This window comes from Pituophis catenifer, unplaced genomic scaffold (assembly GCF_029215685.1).
Source record: "Pituophis catenifer annectens isolate HBS135680 unplaced genomic scaffold, rPitCat1.0.hap2 SCAF_8, whole genome shotgun sequence".
NCBI classification, from domain to species: domain Eukaryota; kingdom Metazoa; phylum Chordata; class Lepidosauria; order Squamata; family Colubridae; genus Pituophis; species Pituophis catenifer.
Genome location: NW_027256888.1, coordinates 78,909,764 through 78,930,334, shown reverse-complemented (window position 1 = coordinate 78,930,334; position 20,571 = coordinate 78,909,764). Strand labels below are relative to the sequence as shown.

Below are 20,571 nucleotides of genomic sequence, written 5' to 3'. Positions count from 1 at the left end.
TTTTTACAGTACCCTTCCCCTGCTACACCCACCAAGCCACGGCCACCAAGCTATGCCACGCCCACCAAGCCACACCTACAGAACCTGTAGTAAAAAAATTTGAAACCCACCACTGGAAAGAATGGCCTCTTTATGCCTTGTGGCAGGGGTGGTATTTACTTATCTCCGCTACCGGTTCGCAAATGTGAGCGCACGCCTTCCGCGCATGCGTTGAGCATCAAAAACGGGACGTGATGACATCTGGGCGGGTGGGCGGAGCCTCCCACAGCTGCCGCTACCAGTTTGCCCGAACCGGATAGAACCGGCTAAGTACCACCGCAGACTTGTGAAGTCCACAAGTCATCAAAGGGCCATCATTCCCCACCTCTGATTTAAACCATGCCAGCTGCACATTTGCATATATTTCTCCCCCCTTCCCCCCCAGAAAAAAATCAGTTTTGGCCTACGAGCTGCACAGTTGAATATGAAAGTAACACTTTGAACGATGTACCCATCAAGGTACGACAGAGTGTGTCAGCAGAGAGAACATGTCTGGCATAACTGATTTTATTTTGGATTCATTTCTGTTAACAGGTTTCATTTTGATGAATCATGCTCGGAGCGTGCCATTTAATATCAGATTTCTCTTGCCAAACTTGCCGAGCCACATTGAATCTCTCAAAATATGCATAAAGTTTAGAAATGTTAATGGAAAAGAGGCCTAATAGCATTTGCTTCTTTCCGCTAAAAGTAAAAGGGATTTCTCTCCCCCCACCCAGTGGTGGGTTCCTCCCGGTTCGGCCCGGTTCTCCCGAGCCGGTAGCGGTGACGATATGACGTCACCGAACTGGTTCTGCCCCCCTTCGCGCCACCCACCCATCCACCCACCGCATTATTCTTACCTTTTATTTGGCCCCACCCCCAATCTATTGATGCCTCCTGAGTCCCAGCTGATGGCTAGAGGGAAAAAAACTGTTTAAACTCTTGCCCCGGGCCTTCAAAGGGCCATCCTACAGCTGATCAGTGTTAAAAGAAAACAAATGGGTAGACCAGTGCCTGCAAAAATACATGAGTAGATCAGTGCCTGCAAAAAATAAATGGGTAGATCGGTACAGCTCTGCAAGCAGTTAAAAGCCTGGTAGACCAGAACCTCTGCTAAATCCTAAATAATTGTCACATGACCATCAAGCCACGCCCACAAAATAAGCTACACCCACAGAACTGGTAGTAAAAAAAATTAAAACCCACCCCTGCCTCCACCCCACCCCAACCGTTTTTGCAAGATATAGGGAAAAGAAATCCCCATTAAAAAAATATTTCTTTCCCCCTTTCCTTTCCAACTGAATATTCATCATCAAGCTTTAAGCATGTTAGCACCACACTCTGATCACATTAAGATAATGTGAATTTTGAAACGTGTGTTTTAAAGGGCAATAAACAGGATGGGCGGCATAGAATTTGACAATAAATATATATATTTTTAAGAAAATAAATGGAGTAGAAAAGGTCGCAAATTCAGATTACTTAGCCACCAATAAATAACAGAGTTGAAAGGGTCCTTGGAGGTCCAACCCTCTGTTCAAGAAGGAAATCCTGTACCATTTCAGACACAAGAGCCTTGGTGGCTCAGCAGACTAAAGCACTGTTAAGTAACACCAGCTGCCTGCAATTACTGCAAGTTCAAATCTCACTAGGCTCAAGGTCGACTCAGCCTTCCATCCTTTCGAGGTAGGTAAAATGAGGACCCGGATTGTGGGGCAATAAGCTGACTTTGTATTAAAAAAAAGAACACCGCTTTGGGGGGGGGGGGGCGAAAGTCCTACTAAGCAGGTATATACAAAAATATGAAGGCTATTGCTTAACGCATTGTAAGCCACCCTGACTCTCTGGAGAAGGGCAGAATATATAAATCGAACCAATAATAAATAAATAAATAAATAAATAAATAAATAAATAAATAAATAAATATCAATCAATCAATCAATCAATCAATCAATCTCTTCTTAAAAACCTCCAGTTATGGAGCCCCCACAACTTATGGAGGAAAGTCGTTCCACTTGTTTATTGTTCTATCAGGAAATTTCTCCTAAATTCCAGGTTGCTTCTCTCGATTACTTTCCACCCATTGCTTCTTGTCCTGCCTTCAGGGGCTTTGGAGAATAGGTTGACTCCCTATTCTTGCAACCATTCCTCGTATGTTTTTGCTGTTTCAGTCCCTTTCAAGATAGAAGCGACATAGAAGCCTGATAATAAATAGAATTTTTTTTTAAAAAAAAAAATAAAGCAGGATAGAAAAGGTTACATGTTCAGATTGCTTAACCACCAACCAGATCTATAAGTCTTTCTGACAACGCAACTCTCAAAGTGGTGCAGGGAGGTTTGCTGTTAATGTATCCTGTGTGATTTATGCTGCAGAGGGAAGTGAGAAAACCCAAAACAATGAACTTGAACCAAAAAGAAAAAAAATGAAATTGGAGAAAGATACACGAAATGCTGGAAATGATCTATTTGTGGCCATCCAAATATTTTGCAAATGAAATTTTATTTGGCCCGAATGCCATCTTTCCTATTACGCTTTAGATGGTCCTTGCGATTGGACTCCCTTCCTCTTTGTGGGGTTGTTGGTGCTCTCTGAGCTTGGTGGTTTTCCTACAGATATTTTATTCCCAAACTAGGTAATAGCATCAGTGCTAGAAGAGAGGGGGGTTGTGGATTGGAGGAGGTGGAGGAGGCGGGGTCCTTGGTGGTCTCTGAGCTTCATGGTTTTCTTGCAGACCTTTCATTACCCAACTATATAATATCATCACTGTTAGAAAGGAGTGATGGTTCCTTCAACTGAGAAACTCTGAACATCCTAGACCAGTGTTGGTTAACCTTTTCGCCATTGCGTGCCAGGAGGGGGGGTCGGGGGGACCGGAAATTGGCAAACAGGCCATTTTCAACCTCCGGAGGACCTCCAAGGGGGTGGGGAAGGCAGTTTTCACCCTCCCCAGACTCCTAGAGAGGCTCTGGAGGCTGGGGACAGCAAAAAATGGGCCTTCCGGTCCCACTGGAAGTTGGCAAATGGGCCATTTCTGACCTCTGGGGGGTGGGGGGTGGGGAAGGCCGTTTTTGCCCTCCCCAGACTCCTAGAAAGGCTCTGGAGCCAGGTGAGAGAGAAAAACGGGCCTTCCCCACCACCCCCCAAGGCCTTCCGGAGGTAGGAAACAACTTGTTTCCCTACTTCTGGTGGGCCCAGAAGGCCTGAAAATCAGCTGGCCAGCACACCCATGCATGCCAGAGCTAAGCTCGCGTACCCAACGTGCCATAGGTTCACCATCACAGTCCTAGACCAAGCCAAGTCAAAAATTGTTAAGAAAATTCCTGGAAGACTTGTGCTCAGCAAATTAGCCATCAGTAGGCACATAGGGATAAACAACATCTACATACCATTCAAAAGAAACAGTTAAAAAGCTAAAACACCTCCTGGCCAGCAATCAGCACCTGTTAAGCAGAGAGTAACACCAAGATTACTATACTAGACAACCAAAGAGTAAACAGGCTAATCCAAGAACCATGAAGCACGCTCCTGCCAACACCTACAGGGCAAATCTCCTGTATATAAATAGTGAGTCAACCCCACTCCCTTCTGGCACTGATGTTGTTTCCTATTCTGGTGATTAAACGTCTGCAAAAAAAAAACCAAGTTCAGAGAGCATTAAGGATCCCACAGCTCAGAAGTTGTGGGTTCTTCAACACTAGAAGTTTTTAAAGAAAAGATTGGACAACCGTTTGTATATAATGGTAGATTTTTCCTGTTTGAGCATGGGGCTGGACTGGAAGATCTTCAAAGTCCCTTCCAACTCTGTTATTCTGTTCAATCCTGAGCTACAAATGCTCTCTTCTATTGATTTCTTCTTTGTTTTGGAAGAATAGTAAAAATGGGAAAAACAAACAAACAAGCAAATTGAAACAAAATGCAAAACCCAAAATTTCTTAAGAGGAAGCTTCCTAGTTAGTTGACCTTCACTAGTTACTCTCGTTAGCCTTCAATAACATCGGTATCTAGCCAAACTTAACTGACCTTGGAACATTAAGCAGGTTCAGCTCCCAATAAAACTTGGATAAATGACCTCCAGACTACAGGTAGTCCTCAACTTAGACCAGTTACTTTAGTGATTGTTCAAAATGGGTAAAATCTATTTACCTTCCTTACTGGTTCGGAAGTGTGTGCACGCATCACATGTGCGCGCAGACCTTCTGCGCATGTGCAGAAAGTAAAAAATACATTACTTCCTGGTTAAAACCAGGAAGTAACGACACCCGGGTGGGTGGGCGGAGCTTCACTCTGCCATCTCTACAGGATCGCCGAACCACCCGCCACGATCGCTACCGGATCGCCCGATCCGGTCTGAACCGGGAGCATTTCACCTCTGGTTCAAAGTTACAATGGCTTTGAAAAAAGTCACTTATGACAATTTTTCACACTTACAACCATTGCAGCATCCCCATGTGATCAAAATTCAGATGCTTGCCAACGGACTCGTATTTATGACGCTTGCAATGTCCTGGGGTCATGTGATCCCCTTTTGCGACTTTCTAACAAGCAAAATCAATGTGGAAGCCAGATTTGATTAACAACCGGGTTCCTAATTTAACAACTGAAGTGATTCAACTTAACAACTGTGGCATGAAAGGTCGTCAAAAAGGGGGCTGAATTCACTTAACAAATGTCTCACTTTGGGCTCAATTGTGGTCATAAATTGAGGACTACCTGTATTTCCTGGTTCCTAATTTATTTATTTTTAAACAAAACATAAAACAACCATCATCCATTACAATTACAGAAAGAGTGTCAATCGGTTACAAATCTTTTCTGCTTAATCCCATATCCAAAATTCTCTTATTTGACAATTTATTATATCCCTTTATATTATTATTCTCATTTACCAATTATTTAACAATGGCTTACCTCCCGTAAAAAACCGCTTCATATATTTTATTATTACATTTATTTCATGTTTCATATTTCATTTCCATGCTTTATTATCTAGCCATTGATAAAATAAATCCCATATTGTTTGTCTTTCTGTTTTCTGGTTCCAAATTCTGAAACTGAAGGCTGAACTGGGAATTAGTATTAGAGCAAGCCACTTTTTTTTTTTTTTTAACCAAGCTTCCCTGGGAAGACTTGACAGCAATCACAAATCTCTCAGCACTAAGACAACAACTGCTGTTTTGTTTGATTTGGCCGGTAGAGTCATCACCATAGCTCAGCGAGATAAGAATCTTTATTGCAGACAAGAATACAGCCACATCAATCAGATGATTATCCCCTGCTAGTAATAGTACAGAAATGAAACCTTCACTAATAGTTGAAAGTTGTTTCTCCCTCCCGCCCTTTCCGGTGAACTTAATTGATTCTTGGCAAAGCATAGGATGGCTTTTAAGCCAAGTGGCATATTTCCATAATTGTCTACCTCCCCCTTCAGCCATCATTCCCGTCTTACTGCCAAGAAAACCTCACAAGAGTGCTCCAGAAATCACCAAGAATTAACACCAAGAAGACTTGACTTTACTATGGACACCAGTGTTTCACCTCCTTTACAATCAAACATTACTTGAAGTGTTAGTATCACTTTATAACGTCTTGGTAAGACCACACATGGAATACTGCATCCAGTTTTGATCACCACTGTATAAATGTATAAGAGCCTTGGTGGCGCAGCAGACTAAAGTGCTGTTAAGTAACACCAGCTGCCTGCAATTACTGCAAGTTCAAATCTCACCAGGCTCAAGGTTGACTCAGCCTTCCATCCTTTCGAGGTAGGTAAAATGAGGACCCGGTTTGTGGGGGCAATAAGCTGACTTTGTATAAAAAAGAACACCGCTTGGGGGGGTGGGCGAAAGCTCTACTAAGCAGGTATATACAAAAGTATGAAGGCTATTGCTTAACGCATTGTAAGCTCCCCTGAGTCTCCGGAGAAGGGCGGCATATAAATCGAACTAATTAATAAATAAACAAATAAATAAGTTAAGTAAGTAAGTAAGTAAGTAAGTAAGTAAGACGTTCAGACTCTAGAAAGAGTGTAGAGAAGAGCAACCAAGAGGATTAGGGAATTGGAGTCTAAGATATAACAAATAGCGGTTACAGGAATTGAGTACGTCTAAGTTTAATGAAAAGAAGGACTAGGGAGGACGTGATAGCAGTCTTCCAACAACTAAGGGGCTACCACAGTGGGTCAACCTATTCTTCAAAGCACCCGAAGGCAGGACAAGAAGCAATGGATGGAAGCTAATCAAGGAGAGAAAACCAACTAAGGAGAAATTTCCTGAAAGTGAGAAAAATTCATCAGTGGAACGATTTGCCTCCAGAAATTGTGGGTGCTCCAACACTGGAAGTTTTTAAGAAGTTATTGAACAACCGTTTGTCTGAATTGGTACAGGGTCTCTTTTTTCAGTGGGGTGTGGTGTGGTGGGGGGTTGGACTAGATCTCCAAATTCCTTTCCAACTCTTATCATTCTGGTCTGGTCTGGTCGTTTCCAACATGCAAAGCAACTCATTGTTGAGGCAACACTGGAGGTTTTTAAGAAGAGACTGGACAGCCAATTGTCTGGAATGATATAGGGCAGTGATGGTTAATCTTTTTGGTGTCAAGTGCCCAAAGCGTATGTGTGCGCGTGCAAATGCATGAATGTGTGCCCGAACCCCCAAAATGCAATGCAAGTGCCCTCCATGCATGCTCCCTGCCCCCGCACCCCATCCCCGTAAATGCGCACATCCCACGGGCATGCGCACATACCCCAGGAATGCGCCCCACCCTCCCCACGCCCCATTTTGGCTTCCAGGTTGGTGCAGGAGGCTTACTCATGTGCCCCCTGCCCCCCACTTTGGGCCTGGAAAGCCTCCTTCACCAACCTGAAAGCCAAAATGGGGCGTGGGGGCACCGCGTAAAGCCCCCCCCGCCCCCCATTTTGGGCCTGGAAAGCCTCCTGCACCAACATGGAAGCCAAAACGGGGTGTAGGGTTGCTGCACAAGCCCCCCCCCCGGTGCCCTGTTTTGGGCCTGGAAAGCCTCCTGCACCAACCTGCACCCCCTTGTGCAGCTGGCTGTCGGGAGGTGCACACGTATGCACAGTAGAGCTGGGCTGGGGCGACGGCTGACATGCCCACAGAGAGGGCTTTGCATGCCATCTGTGGCATGCGTGCCATAGGTTCACCATCATGGGTATAGGGTCTCCTGCTTGAGTAAGGGGTTGGAGTAGAAGATCTCCAAAGTCCCTTCCAATTGGGAGTTCCAGTGATCTCCGTGCATCCTGTGTCATCTCTTAAATAATTCAGATTTAGATTAAGGCAATGACTAAGGCCATGTTTCCAAGCCCTATACTTGCATATAGAGGATGACCAGAAAAGTAGGGTTTTGCTCAGAGACAGGGAGACGATAGGCCATTCAATCTTGTGCGTCCTATGCTACAATTTAAAGGGAAAAAAGAATGTATGTCAGGAGCCCAGCCATGCTGACATTGCAAGATAAGACACACACAGGCAAGCGAAAACTAAGAATTCACACTGTTCTAACCCAGTTGTGTACCCATTTTCCATTTCAAAAGAATTGTTTGCCATACAAATCAGCAAAATAGCCCTCTGCGACTTTTTTCCTCCCGGCCTTTGCTGGCTACAAAAGTCATCCCGAGGCCTATATATAGTACATTTATATATATATATCTATTGCAGAAATAAATATTGAATGTGCCAGTTATGCATGGATTCATAAAGTATGAATGTATGGCTCGGCCATTAATACTGCAAATTGCTCACATAAAGCCATTAGCATCTTTCATATTCTACACTCAGCTGGGATTGAGGGACCGGTAGCTTTTCGGTGAACTTGAAGGCAACTAGGATGTCAGATTTTAGCACTGGAAGGGGAAAAAAAAACCTCTTAAATCATTTATAGCCAGCAATATCATGGCTTGTGTGTTGGGGGGAAAAAAATCAGCATTTCGTACTATTGAAGGCGCTGGATTAGGATCAGAGAGGAGTCCATCCTCGACCACAGAAGCTTCCAAGATGACTGTGGGCAAATTCCTCTCTCTTGTTTTGGCCTACGTTACGTAGTTACTGCAAAGAAAAATTGTCAGGAAATTGCGCAGCCAATGTCCAAATGAAGTGAGAGACGCTGACACAAACTTGTAGTTTTATTTATTTATATATATATATATATATATCTACTTAACGTCTATATTTGCAGCAGACAAGATAGTCAAGCATGAGGTAAATCATGAGGTAAACCATAGAGCACACAGGGCACATCAGTAATATCATGAGGTAAATCAAACAGCATACAGAGCCCAGAGTTGAAAAATGCGGGAAAAAAGGGATACTCCCCCTCCACAGCAACCAATCACAGCGCATACCCCACTGCTACAGCTACTAAATTTAAATATCTTAATAAAAACGGAGGCAGAAGAATATATAAGCTGTGTGTGTGTGTGTGTGTGTGTGTGTGTGTGTGTGTGTGAATGGTGGGTTTCAAATTTTTTTACTACCAGTTCTGTGGGCGAGGCTTGGTGGGCATGTCAAGGGAAAGATACTGTAAAATCTCCATTCCCACCTCACTCCAGGGGAAGGTTACTGCAAAATCCCCATTTCCTCCCAATCAGCTGGGACTTGGGAGGCAGAGAATCAATGGGGGCAGGGCCTGTCAGAATTTTTACTACCACTTCTCCGAACTACTCAAAATTTCCGCTACCGGTTCTCCAGAACTGGTCAGAACCTGCTGAAACCCACCTCTGATATGTGTGTATGTATATGTATAATAATTTATATATATGCATGTATCTCAGAGCATTCAGGGCACATCGGTAACATCATGAGGTAAATCAAACAGCATACAGAGCCCACAGAAGAAAAAGGCGGGAAAAAAGGGTTACTCCTTCTCCACACCCACAGCAACCAATCACAGTGCAGATTGCCTCATGCAGGAGCCAGCCCTTTCCAATCAATCAACTATAATCTGTGTGTTCTGACTCATTGTACAACCCTACTTTTCCAGCTACTAAATTTAAATAACAAAAATTGAGGCAGGAGAACATATAAATCTATCACACTGGATGGGGGATTCTGGGAACTGAAATCTTCGTCCTCTTAAATCTTTCGCAAGATAATTTTCAGTTCTTTATGTGTCTCTGAGCTTGCATTATTAAAAGTTTTATCAAGAAAGTAAAAACGAACACAAACTAATAAAGAATAAAAGAAGCAAAGGAAGGAAGAGAAAATAAAATACAGTGTTAGAAATATTTACAAAAAATAGAAAAAAGCAGCTTCTGATTTTCTTTTCTGCAGTAAAGAATTGTGCATATTGTACTTTTAACCTTAATCCTTACTCTTTTATGACAAAACAGCTTACTTTTTCCTATTATCCATTTTTTAAAATCATCAAAACCACAAATCATGACTGCATTTTTTTCCCCCTGCTTCATGCAAACAGTCTACAAGGGGTTCCCAATCAGCGCTAAATATACTGGGTGTTTTTTTCCCCCTCTAATCAAAGAAGTTAATTTAGCCACCTCTGCAAATTCCATCATCTTCACCGGCCATTCCTGATAATCTTTATTTCAGTAGCATTCAAAGGTAGAAGCTGTTGGTGAAATCTAATTTAGGTGGTGTGTTGAATTTGTTTTTTTTTTTCTTTTTTCTTTTCAAAAGAGCTCTAAAATCCTTGCTTTGCACCTGACTCTAGCCATGGATAACCGTGATGTAGCAGATATCTCATAATGTAAGGATGAGCACATCGATGATTTTGTGTGGTTTGTGATGTTACTCCTTCTATTTGACCTTAACCCTTTCCATTCCTATTTCTTCCCGATCCTCAGATTAAAGAGAACCTCAGTAGGAAATTTTGCATCAGTACATTTTAAGTGCACATTTCTACACATGCTTTTTTTCCTCCAGAAGCACATGCTTAAAAAAAAAAAATCATAACTTTGGTGAGTCAAGAACTGACTCAGAATATCTTAAAACTATGAAAGCAAGTAGATTATTTAAACCCCAGGGCACGCTCCAACTGGTTTCTCACAATTTTCAGAGAACAAAATTCTTTCTTCCATCAATCTTATGAGGGAACTGAATTTAGGTTAATATCCCCTTGCAGAATATTTATAAGGTTTCAGAGTATATATGCCAGTGGTGGGTTTCAACATTTTTTTACTACCGGTTCTGTGAGTGTGCCTTGGTGGGCGTGGCATGGCTTGGTGGGCATGGCAGGGGAAGGATACTATAAAATCTCCATTCCCTCCCCAATCCAGGGGAAGATTACTGCAAAATCCCCATTTCCTCCCGATCAGCTGGGACTCAGGAGGCAGAGAATAGATGGGGGCGGGGCCAGTCAGAGATGGTATTTACCTGTTCTCCGAACTACTCAAAATTTCCACTATTGGTTCTCCAGAACTTGTCAGAACCTGCTGAAACCCACCTCTGATATATGCCCATATTAGTGCTAAGGCAAGATATTAGGAATGGATGTGAAAGCTCGAGATGAAAACGTCAAGATCCATTCAGGTTACAGTAATCAGAGGTGGTATTCAGCTGGTTCAGACTGGTTCAGACGAACCGCTAGTAGCAACCTGCAGGGGGGCCCGCCCACAATCCCGTCCTATATCGCTGTGTTTTTGATGCCACACGCATATGTGGACGGCACGCGAGAGCGAATTGTTGTGTTGTTTGACATTGTATGCATGCGTGGACAGCGCACACAAGCGAATTGCCGTGTTTTGTGATGCCACACACATGCATCACATTTTCAGTGCTGGTCAAATCGGTTGCTACAGTATATGAAGCCCACCTGTGAAGTCAGTCCTCAACACCCTTTTGAGTTTGTTCAACTAAAGTCATGCCAAGTTCAAGGAGAATATTTGTAGCTCAGGGTTGACATGAGGGGTCCTTGGTGCTCTCTGAGCTTGCTTGTTGTCTTGCAGATGTTTCATGACCCTAACTAGGTAACAGGGATGATGTTACCTAGTTAGGGTAACGAAACTTTTGCAAAAAGCAAGCAAGCTCAGAGAGCACCAAGGACCCCTCAAGTTAAATGTTTCAGAAGACAATCTTCTGCATTCCAAGATCTCCAAACAACTACTATCCATACAAATGATAGTCCCCATCCTGAAAGAAACACATAGTATTGAACTGATTAGAAGAGAATATTTGTAGCTCAGGGTTGAACTGTGGGATCCATGGTGCTTTCTGAGCTTGGTTGGGTTTTTTTTACAGATGTTATTTTACCCAACTAGGTAACGTCGCTGCTAGAAGGGAATGGGCTTCAGAGAGTAGACCTTGTTGCCCTCTAGACTGATTATGTTACCTAGTTGAATCATGTCTGCAAGAAAACCACCAAGTTTAGAGAGCACCAAGGATCCACGTTATTGAGTGGATTGCTCAGAGATTTGATAGCAATCTGCTCTCTTGGTGGATTGCTAGAAACCACTGGATCTTGCAAATCTCTCCAGTTCTTCCCTGAATGGCCTGCTCTGGAGTAAGGAGAGATCTCCATGATGGAGCAGACCTCCGTAGCTGAAAAGCATTCTCCATGAAACTGTTCCTTAAGCCTCATAACTTTGCACAATTTACGGTACTCACGTTATCTGTTAAATTCTTTGCCCACCCAATCTTGCTTCAGCACCATCATCTTCCAGACATGGGGAAGCACTAATGTTGCACAAGGAAATCTACATTCTCACTGCCTTTCCTTTGGTTTAATTTAGTGATGCCGCGTTTTGCTGAACAAGTGGAAGTCGCCATTGAGGCCCTGAGTGCAAACGTCCCACAACCGTTTGAAGAGAACGAGTTCATTGACGCCTCTCGCTTGGTTTATGACGGTGTTCGAGACATCAGGAAAGCTGTATTGATGATCAGGGTACGTAAGATAACTGGTTTGTTTGTTTTTTTACTTTATTAGGATCACATCAAGGAGACTTGTAAAGCTGGTCCTTGATTTACGACCACAATTGGACCCAAAATGTCTGTTGTTAAGAGAGAGCGTTGTTAAGTGAGCGCTATGATCTTTCTTGGCACGGTTGTTAAGTGAATCGCTGCAGTTCTTAAGTTATTAACAGAGTTATCAAGTGAATCTGACTTCCCCATTGACTTTGCTTGTCAGAAGGTCACAAAAAGTTGATCACATGACCCTGGGACACTGTTAATTGTCATAAATATGAACCAGTTGCCAAGCATCTGAATTTTGATCCTGTCATGTGGGGATGCTGCAATGGCCGTAAGTGTGAAAAATGGTCATAAGTCACTTTTTTCCCAGGGCCATTGTAGCTTCAAATAGTCAGTAAACAAATGATTGAAAGCCAGGGACTATCTGTATGCTTCCTTGCAAAAATATGAAATGCATAAGAGATGAGATCCAAATAAAACAGAAGCATTTCCCAGAATAAATAGACAAGCAAAGTAATGTTTTCAATTTGCAAAAAGATTGTAACTCCTCTGCTGTTTCTAAAATGTTGGCATCCTAATAGGTAAACACCTGATGTTGTCTTCTTTTTAAGGAGAAAATAAACATTTTGTTTGCTCAGATACTTAAAAAAGAAAACTAAGTACAGTACTATAACAGAAGTCGGGTGAATTGGTCATCCCAGGGTTGCATGCTTAATCGCTCTAGCCTGATTCCTGTGGTTATTTTTGTCAGGAGCGAAAGATCAAGTCCACAGGTAAAGATCCAGCTAAACTGATTTATTGCTACTCATGCCTATGCACCGCAATGTTCTCAGCTAACTGTGTTAGATGGTTAGAGTTAGTTTAGGGTCAACAGAATTCAAAAGAGGTTGGACTTAGTTCACTTGTCCGTAGGGTTACGTAGGGATTCTAGGCTGATTTCTTGTTTAATTTCACCCCCAGGCTCTGCAAAGAAGAGCAACAAAGAGGATTAGGGGACTGGAAACTAAAGGATATGCAGAATGGTTACAGGAATTGGGTATGTCTAGTTCAATGAAGGGACATGGGGGCTCAGTGGCTAAGACCCTGAGCTTGTCGCATGAAAGGTCGGCAGTTCAGCGGTTCGAATCCCTAGTGCCGCGTAACGGGGTGAGTTCCCGTTACTTGTCCTAGCTTCTGTCAAACTAGCAGTTCGAAAGCAGTTAAAAAATGCAAGTAGAAAAATAGGGACCACCTTTGGTGGGAAGGGAACAGCGTTCCATGCGCCTTTCACGTTTAGTCATGCTGGCCACATGACCACGGAGATGTCTTCGGACAGCACTGACTCTTCTGCTTTGAAACAGAGATGAGCACTGCCCCCTAGAGTCGGGAATGACTAGCACATATGTGCGAGGGGAACCTTTACCTTTAGTTCAGTGAAAAGAAGGACTAGAGCGACATGATAGAAGTGTTATCTCCTATCCCAATATCTAAGGGGCTGCCACCAGGAAGAAGGGGTCAACCTATTCTCCAAAGCACCTGAAGCAGGGGTGAAATGCTCTGAAGTCTGCTACCAGTTCACTTTGCTACCAGTTTGCTTCACTCGTGCATGCGTGGTGCGTGCCAAATGCACAGTGCGCACAGGTGCTACCACGCAGCGCTGAAAAAGGAGGATTAAGAAGCCTTTTCTGAGTCTTCAAAGGTAAGTAGAACAGCAAGGGGAGGGAACAGCTGTGCCGCGCGATTTAGATTCGCTAGAAAGCAGGATTTCCTGCTTTCTAGCGAATATAAATCGCGCAGCACAGCTGATCATTGGAAATATCGGTTTGGCCAAACCGGTAGCATTTTTTTTACTACCGGTTCGCCTGAACCGGTAGCATTTATTACTACCAGTTCAGGCGAACCGGTCCGAACCGGTAGCATTTCACCCCTGATCTGAAGGCAGGACAAGAAGCAATAGATGGAAACTAATCAAGGAGAGAAACAACCTAGAACTAAAGAGGAATTTCCTGACAGTTAGAACATTAATCAGTGGAACAACTGATTAACAAAGTTGAAGATCCTTCGTCCTTCTTTTCATTAAACCAGACATAACAATTTTCTGCAACCGTTCATCATATGTTTCAGCCTCAAGTCCTCTAATCTTATGAAATATCTGTCAATAACCCTTCCTTCCTTCCTTCCTCCCCACCCACCCATCCAAAAAATCCCATCTCTCACACCCACAATTATTGTCTTGATTTCCCTCGCTTGGACCGTTGTAAATGTTAATGGTGGAGAAGTCTCTTCTTTCCCCTTGTATATATCACAGCAACGGCAAATTGGATAGCCTAATTGCCAGTTTGTGTACTTGGATATAAGCAGCCCCATTAGCGAAGCCGCAAGATTGTCGATCAGCTGCCCTTTAATAATCAGCAGTTCAATACAGATCAGTTTTCAAAAACTAATCACGGGGCAGCCAATTTCCTTTTCATCCAGAATACTTTCATTGAGAAATTAACACATTTTTCCCAGTTGTCTGGGTGTCTGGTTTTCAATTGTGCCGAGCACATTAAAGCCACTCGTATCCCTTTAGTGCTTGTATAGAACTCAGAGAAGGAAGATGGGTATTTTTAATATCTAAATGAGTAAATAAATTAACTAACTGCTTCACTGAATCTCCAAAGGGAAAGGCTTCGGCATTTATTCAGGTAAGGAACTGTCATTTCAACCCCGAGTAAGCAATTGATTTAATTTTATCAGGTTTCTTCTCCTTAATAAACTTAATAGGGCAATAACAGAAGGAATCATTTTGCAAATGGATTTCCGGCTTTTTCCTCACTAGCTTGCCAATCAGCCTCAACTGGTGGGATTTTTTTTAAAGGATAGAATAGAATAGAATAGAATAGAATAGAATAGAATAGAATAGAATAGAATAGAATAGAATAGAATAACAAAGTTGGAAGGGACCTTGGAGGTCTTCTAGTCCAACCCCCTGCCCAGGCAGGAAACCCTACACCACTTCAGGCAAATGGTTATCCAACCTCTTCTTAAAAACTTCCAGTGTTGGAGCATCCACAACTTCTGGAGGCAAGTTGTTCCACTGATTAATTGTTCTCACTTTCAGGAAATTTCTCCTTAGTTCTAGGTTGCTTCTCTCCTTGATTAGTTTCCACCCATTGCTTCTTGTTCTTCCCTCAGGTGCTTTGGAGAATAGCTTGACTCCCTCTTCTTTGTGGCAGCCCCTGAGATATTGGAACGCTGCTATCATGTCTTCCCTAGTCCTTCTTTTCATTAAACTAGACATGCCCAGTTCCTGCAACCATCCTTCATATAGAGGTAGTCCTTGACTTACAACAGTTCATTTAGTGACCATTCCAAGTTACAACAGCACTGACAAAAATGACTTATGACCATTATTCACACTTACGACCGTTGCAGCATCCCCGCCCCAGTCACATGAGCAAAATTCTGATGCTTAAAAACTGACTCATCTTTATGACGGTTGCAGTGTCCCGGGATCATGTGATCCTCTTTTGCGACCTCCTGACAAGCAAAGTCAATGGGGAAGCCAGATTCACTTAACAACCGTGTTGCTAACTAAACAACTACAGCGATTCACTAAACGAATGTGGTAAAATGGGGTGAAACTCACTTAACAAATTTCTCACTTAGCAGCATAAATGTTGGGCTCAATTGTGGTCGTAAGGCGAGGACTACCTGTACGTGGGGAGGGAGTAGAAAAGTCTTAAAATATCGTACATAAAGGCAACTGATTTGAGCCCAAACTTAAATAAAAAAATTATAGACCAAACTGCATCAATCTTCTATTGCTTTATCTACCCTTTAGTATATATTGTGCTGTCACAATAACTGGGATTTCCCCTAAATAAATGCTTGGAAGGAAAACAGCCAAGTTGGTCTATCTGTCTGCAAAGCCATTAAACGTCACTGCTGGCTGTTGTTTCTGCTTTCAGTGGTGTTTTCCTTATCTAAGATCCGATCACAGCTGTTCATTTGAGCAACAAGCATCTCATCCGATCGCTATACCATCTACCACTCTAATGGCAGAAAGTGAAAAAGGAATTAAAGAGCCTCTTGAAGCAAGTTAAAGAAGAAAGTGCACACTCAACGTTAAGAAAACTAAGATCATGGCGTACGGTCCCATCACTTCCTGGCAAATAGAAGGAGGGGAAAAATGGAAGCCGTGACAGATTTTATTTTGCTGGGCTCCAAGATCACTGCAGACAATGACGGCAGCCATGAAATTAAAATTAAATTAATGTGTAAAAGAGTCTTGCTCCTTGGGAGGAAAGCTATGGCAAACCTAGACAGCATACTAAAAAGCAGAGATGTCACCTTGCAGACAAAGGTCCGTATACTCCAAGCTACGGTTTTCCCATGAGTAACGAATGGCTGTGAGAGTTGGACCATAAGGAAGGCTGAGTGCTAAAGAATTGATACTTTCAAATTGTGGTGTTGGAAGGAGATCAAATCCGTCAATCCTAAAAGCATCTTTGGAACAACCATGACCAGGTTGATTGAGAATCACCATAGACATAGTCCTAAAAGAAGTTAACCCTCATCATCATCATCTTCTTCTTCTTTTAATGACCCCATAATTCCTTGCGGGGTGAAGTCTGGGCAACTGAATGGAGCTGAGTGTTTACTGGCCGGATGCCTTTCCTGTCACCGATGTGGAGTTTTGTTCAGCAGATTTATTCTCATTGTGCCCAGAGAGAGAAATATCTGCCTCTACCTAGGATCAAACTCACAGCCTCCTGATTGTGTGAGGCAAGAGCTCCACCACTTTAAAAGGACTCAACCCTGATTATTTAAATATTTGGCTCAAATATTTTTGCCAGCAAATGACTCCTTGGAAAAGATGGAAGGCAAAAGAAGAAGGGGGCAGCCGAGGAGGTTGGATAGCGTCACCAAAATGAACATGAATTTGTCAAACTCTGGGAGACAATGGAGGACAGTGGCCTGGTGTGCTGTGGTTGATCCATTGGTCGTGAAGAATCAGACACAGCAACTGAACAATGATAACAATCCCATCAGAGTTCTGTTGTCCATGTTGTTAGCAAATACTCTTTCTCCCAGATAAACCGTATACAAATATAGCTGTTGTGGCCCGCCGGCGGCCAGTGGAGTTGGCAGAAGTCGGTCAGTGAGGAGATTGGGGAGGAACTTGGGCCAGTCCTGGGGACTGGGCAAAGCTCGGACAAGGGGTCTGTATCGGAGGCAGAGAGGGAGTTAGACAGCAGCGAGGCAGAGGAACAGCTGGAGCCCGTTCCCAGTGTGTGCATCTGCAGAGCTGCCAGAAGACAAGAACAACTCAGAAAGCAGGGTCAACTCGGGAGTAAAGCCACACCTTGGAGATGATTGGCCCCTCCCCTAGGAAATGAAAGAGGAATGAACGGGGAGGGGGCTTTTGCAGGAAACAATTTGTTCATGTGGTAGTTGCAAGAGTGGAAAGTTCTGTTTGTGACTCTAAGAGACTCTGTGCCAAGTTTTGCCTTGTACTGCGATTGGAAACAAGTTATGTGGCAGCTTGCCAAACGAGATATTCCTTTTTCAATATTCCTTTGAAAAACTGTTTGGACAAACCTTGCTGACTGTGAATGACCGTAATTCACAGTTGTGTAAATAAAAGAGGTTTTGCCAGTAATTCCTGCCTCCTGCTTGTTAAGGGAGCCTAGCTCAGAACAATAGCATATACCAGTGATGGCTAACCTTTTTGCCATCGCATGCCAGGAAGGGGGGGGGCGGGGGAGGTTCTTGCGCATGCCCATACCCATAATTCTATGCACCCCGCGCATGCGTGTGCGACCCCACTCACTCCCCCTTCCCTCCTGGCATGCAATGGCCTGGTAAAGAGAGGCCTCTCTCCTATAGAGGCTCTGGAGGCTGGGGACAGCAAAAAAGTCACTTCCTGTCCACCCGGAAGTTGGGAATCGGGCCATTTCGGGCCTCTGGAGGGCCTCCGAGGGTGTGGGGAAGGCTGTTTTCGCCCTCCCCAGATGCATAGAGAGGATCTGGAGCCAGATGAGAAAGAAAAACAGGCCTTCCCCACCCCTCAGGCCCTCCAGAGTCAGGAAACAGCCTGTTTCCCTACTTCTGGTGGGCCCAGAAAGCGCGCGCACCGGAGCTGAGCTGGCATGCCAGGCAACATGGTTCCATGTGCCACTTGTGGCACGCGTGCCATAGGTTCGCCATCACGGGCATATACCATAGCCTCCTCCTGATACTCTTCATATTGAGGAATCCTGTGGCCTGGGGATTCCAGCAATTGTAGTTCCACTACATCTGGAGGACGTCAGATAGAGGAAGACTGTTTTACAGTAAGGGAGAGAGATTTAATGTCAGTTGTCTCCTTTGTAATAAAGTCACCGTAACTGCTTCGGATGGTTCTTCAGTTGCAGCTAGGGCAGTACAGACAGCCCTTGGCTATTCCGTCAGAGAAATTTAATGTTTCTTCTGCCTGCAGAAGAAGAAGAAAAAGTGACCAGAAGCTGGGGATGCATTGCTCAATAGAAGAGATCTGGAGCGGTTCTTTGGTCTCCCGAAGCCACTGCTGAACCCTCCAACTTATCTAAGTGCCTTTCGGATAAGAAAACCCTGCCTTCTCCTTGTTAAGGCAGCTAAGGTTATCTTGACTGTTTTCTTATTTGAGCAGAATCCCTGTTGATTTCAAGTGGGAGTTAATAGGAGAACATGAAGAATAACAAAGCATAGACTCACAGAAAAGGAAAGAGAAGATGCTTGCCATTCAGAGAACTTTGAAAACACCCAGCAAAATGTCTCGACAATACACCCACCCTTTCCCTTGGAAGAGATAATTCTCAGTTTAATGGTTCTCTCACCATTTATTTTTTTCATTTATACACTTGTGTCTCTCCTTGATTATATTTACAAATAACTCAAGGTGGTGAATGTATCCAACACACCTTCCTCCTCCTATTTTCCCCACAACAATTCTGTGAGGTGGGTTGGGCTGAGAGAGAGTGATTGGCCTAAAGTCACCCAGCTGGCTTTCTTGCCTAAGGTGGGACTAGAACTCACTGTCTCCTGGTGATTGGCCCAAAGCCACCCAGCTGGCTTTCATGACTAAGGACAGGGCTAGAACTCACTGTCTCCTGGTGATTGGCCCAAAGCCACCCAGCTGGCTTTCATGACTAAGGACAGGGCTAGAACTCACTGTCTCCTGGTGATTGGCCTGAAGTCACCCAGCTGGCTTCCATATCTAAGGCAAGACTAGAACTCACCATCTCCTGGTGATCGGTCCAAAATTATCCAGATTGGCCCAAAATTATCCTTTCATGACTAAGGTGGGACTATAATTCCCAGTCTCCTGGTGATTGGCCCAAAGCCACCCAGCTGGCTTCCATGTTTAAGGCAAGACTAGAACTCACCATCTCCTGGTGATCGGTCCAAAATTATCCAGATTGGCCCAAAATTATCCTTTCATGACTAAGGTGGGACTATAATTCCCAGTCTCCTGGTGATTGGCCCAAAGCCACCCAGCTGGCTTTCATGACTAAGGGCAGGACTAGAACTCACCATCTCCTGGTGATTGGTCCAAAATTATCCAGATTGGCCCAAAATTATCCTTTCATGACTAAGGTGGGACTATAATTCCCAGTCTCCTGGTGATTGTCCCAAAGCCACCCAGCTGGCTTTCATGACTAAGGGCAGGACTAGAACTCACGGTTTCCCAGTTTCTAGCCTGGTGTCTTAATCTCTAAAGCAATGGCTCCTTCATGCCTTGCCTTTGTTTGTAGAGGCCATCACCAGAGCTATTGCCCTGTTCAATCTGCTATATTAACCCAACCATTTTTTTAACCATCTCAGCTCTAAAACCTTAAAGAAAGCATTGAAAAAATGGAGAAATGAAAATGTGAAAAGACCAAAAGAATTACAAGGAACGTTCTCCTTACTTTGGCAAGCATAAAATAGGGAGTGTTGCAATCTTCTCTACACTCTCACAATCCAGAGGTTTGTTCCATTGTTGTTGTGGTCCGCCAGCAGCCTGCGGAGCTGGCAGCGGAGTCAGACAGTGAGGAGGCTGAGGAAGAATATGGGCCAGTCCTGGAGGCTGGAGAAGGCCCAGATGAGGGCTCTGCATCGGAGGCAGAGATGGGGCCAGGGCCATCTGAGAGTGATGAGCAGACTCCAGAGCCTCCAGAGTCGGACAACAGAGAGGCAGAGGAACAGGAGGAGCCTGTTCCTAGTGTGTGCATGCGCAGAGCTGCCAGAAGGCAGAGCAGCTAAAGCAAAAAGGACGACTCGGGAGTAAGGCCAGGAGATGATTGGCCCCTCCCATAAGGCTTAAAAGACCAGCAATGGCTCTTGGGCTCTTTGTCGTAAAACAACGTTGATAGATTTGTTTCTTGTCTTGCTGCATTTATTTCTTGTCGGCGTCTTCTGCTTCTGAACTTTTGCCAAGAAAAGCCTTTGGCAGGTTGCCTAATTAGACCAAGGTTGGTGATAAGGCTGAAGAATTGTGTCATGAAGAATTTGTTTTGAATTAGTTTGGACTACGCTGAGAATGAGTTAATTCTCAGATGTTCTAATAAAGACTGTTTGTTTTCGAACTGATTGCTTCTGATAATACCTACTTGGGCCTGGGTCACAACAATTGTCAAGTCTTGTGATCAGGCTATTAACCAGTGGTGGGTTTCTACCAGTTCTACCCGGTTCGAGCAAACCGGTAGCGG

At 43.8% G+C, this 20,571-nt stretch overlaps 1 protein-coding gene across 1 annotated transcript in view; it reads left to right on the top strand.

Annotated features, from left to right (window-relative positions):
- The window catches only part of CTNNA2 (catenin alpha 2), a 613,234-nt gene that overhangs the window by 533,344 nt on the left and 59,319 nt on the right, over positions 1-20,571 (top strand). Inside the window, exon 13 of the mRNA XM_070948152.1 lies at positions 11,719-11,870. Within this exon, the coding sequence (XP_070804253.1) occupies positions 11,719-11,870 (152 nt within the window). The remainder of the gene's footprint in view (positions 1-11,718; positions 11,871-20,571) is intronic.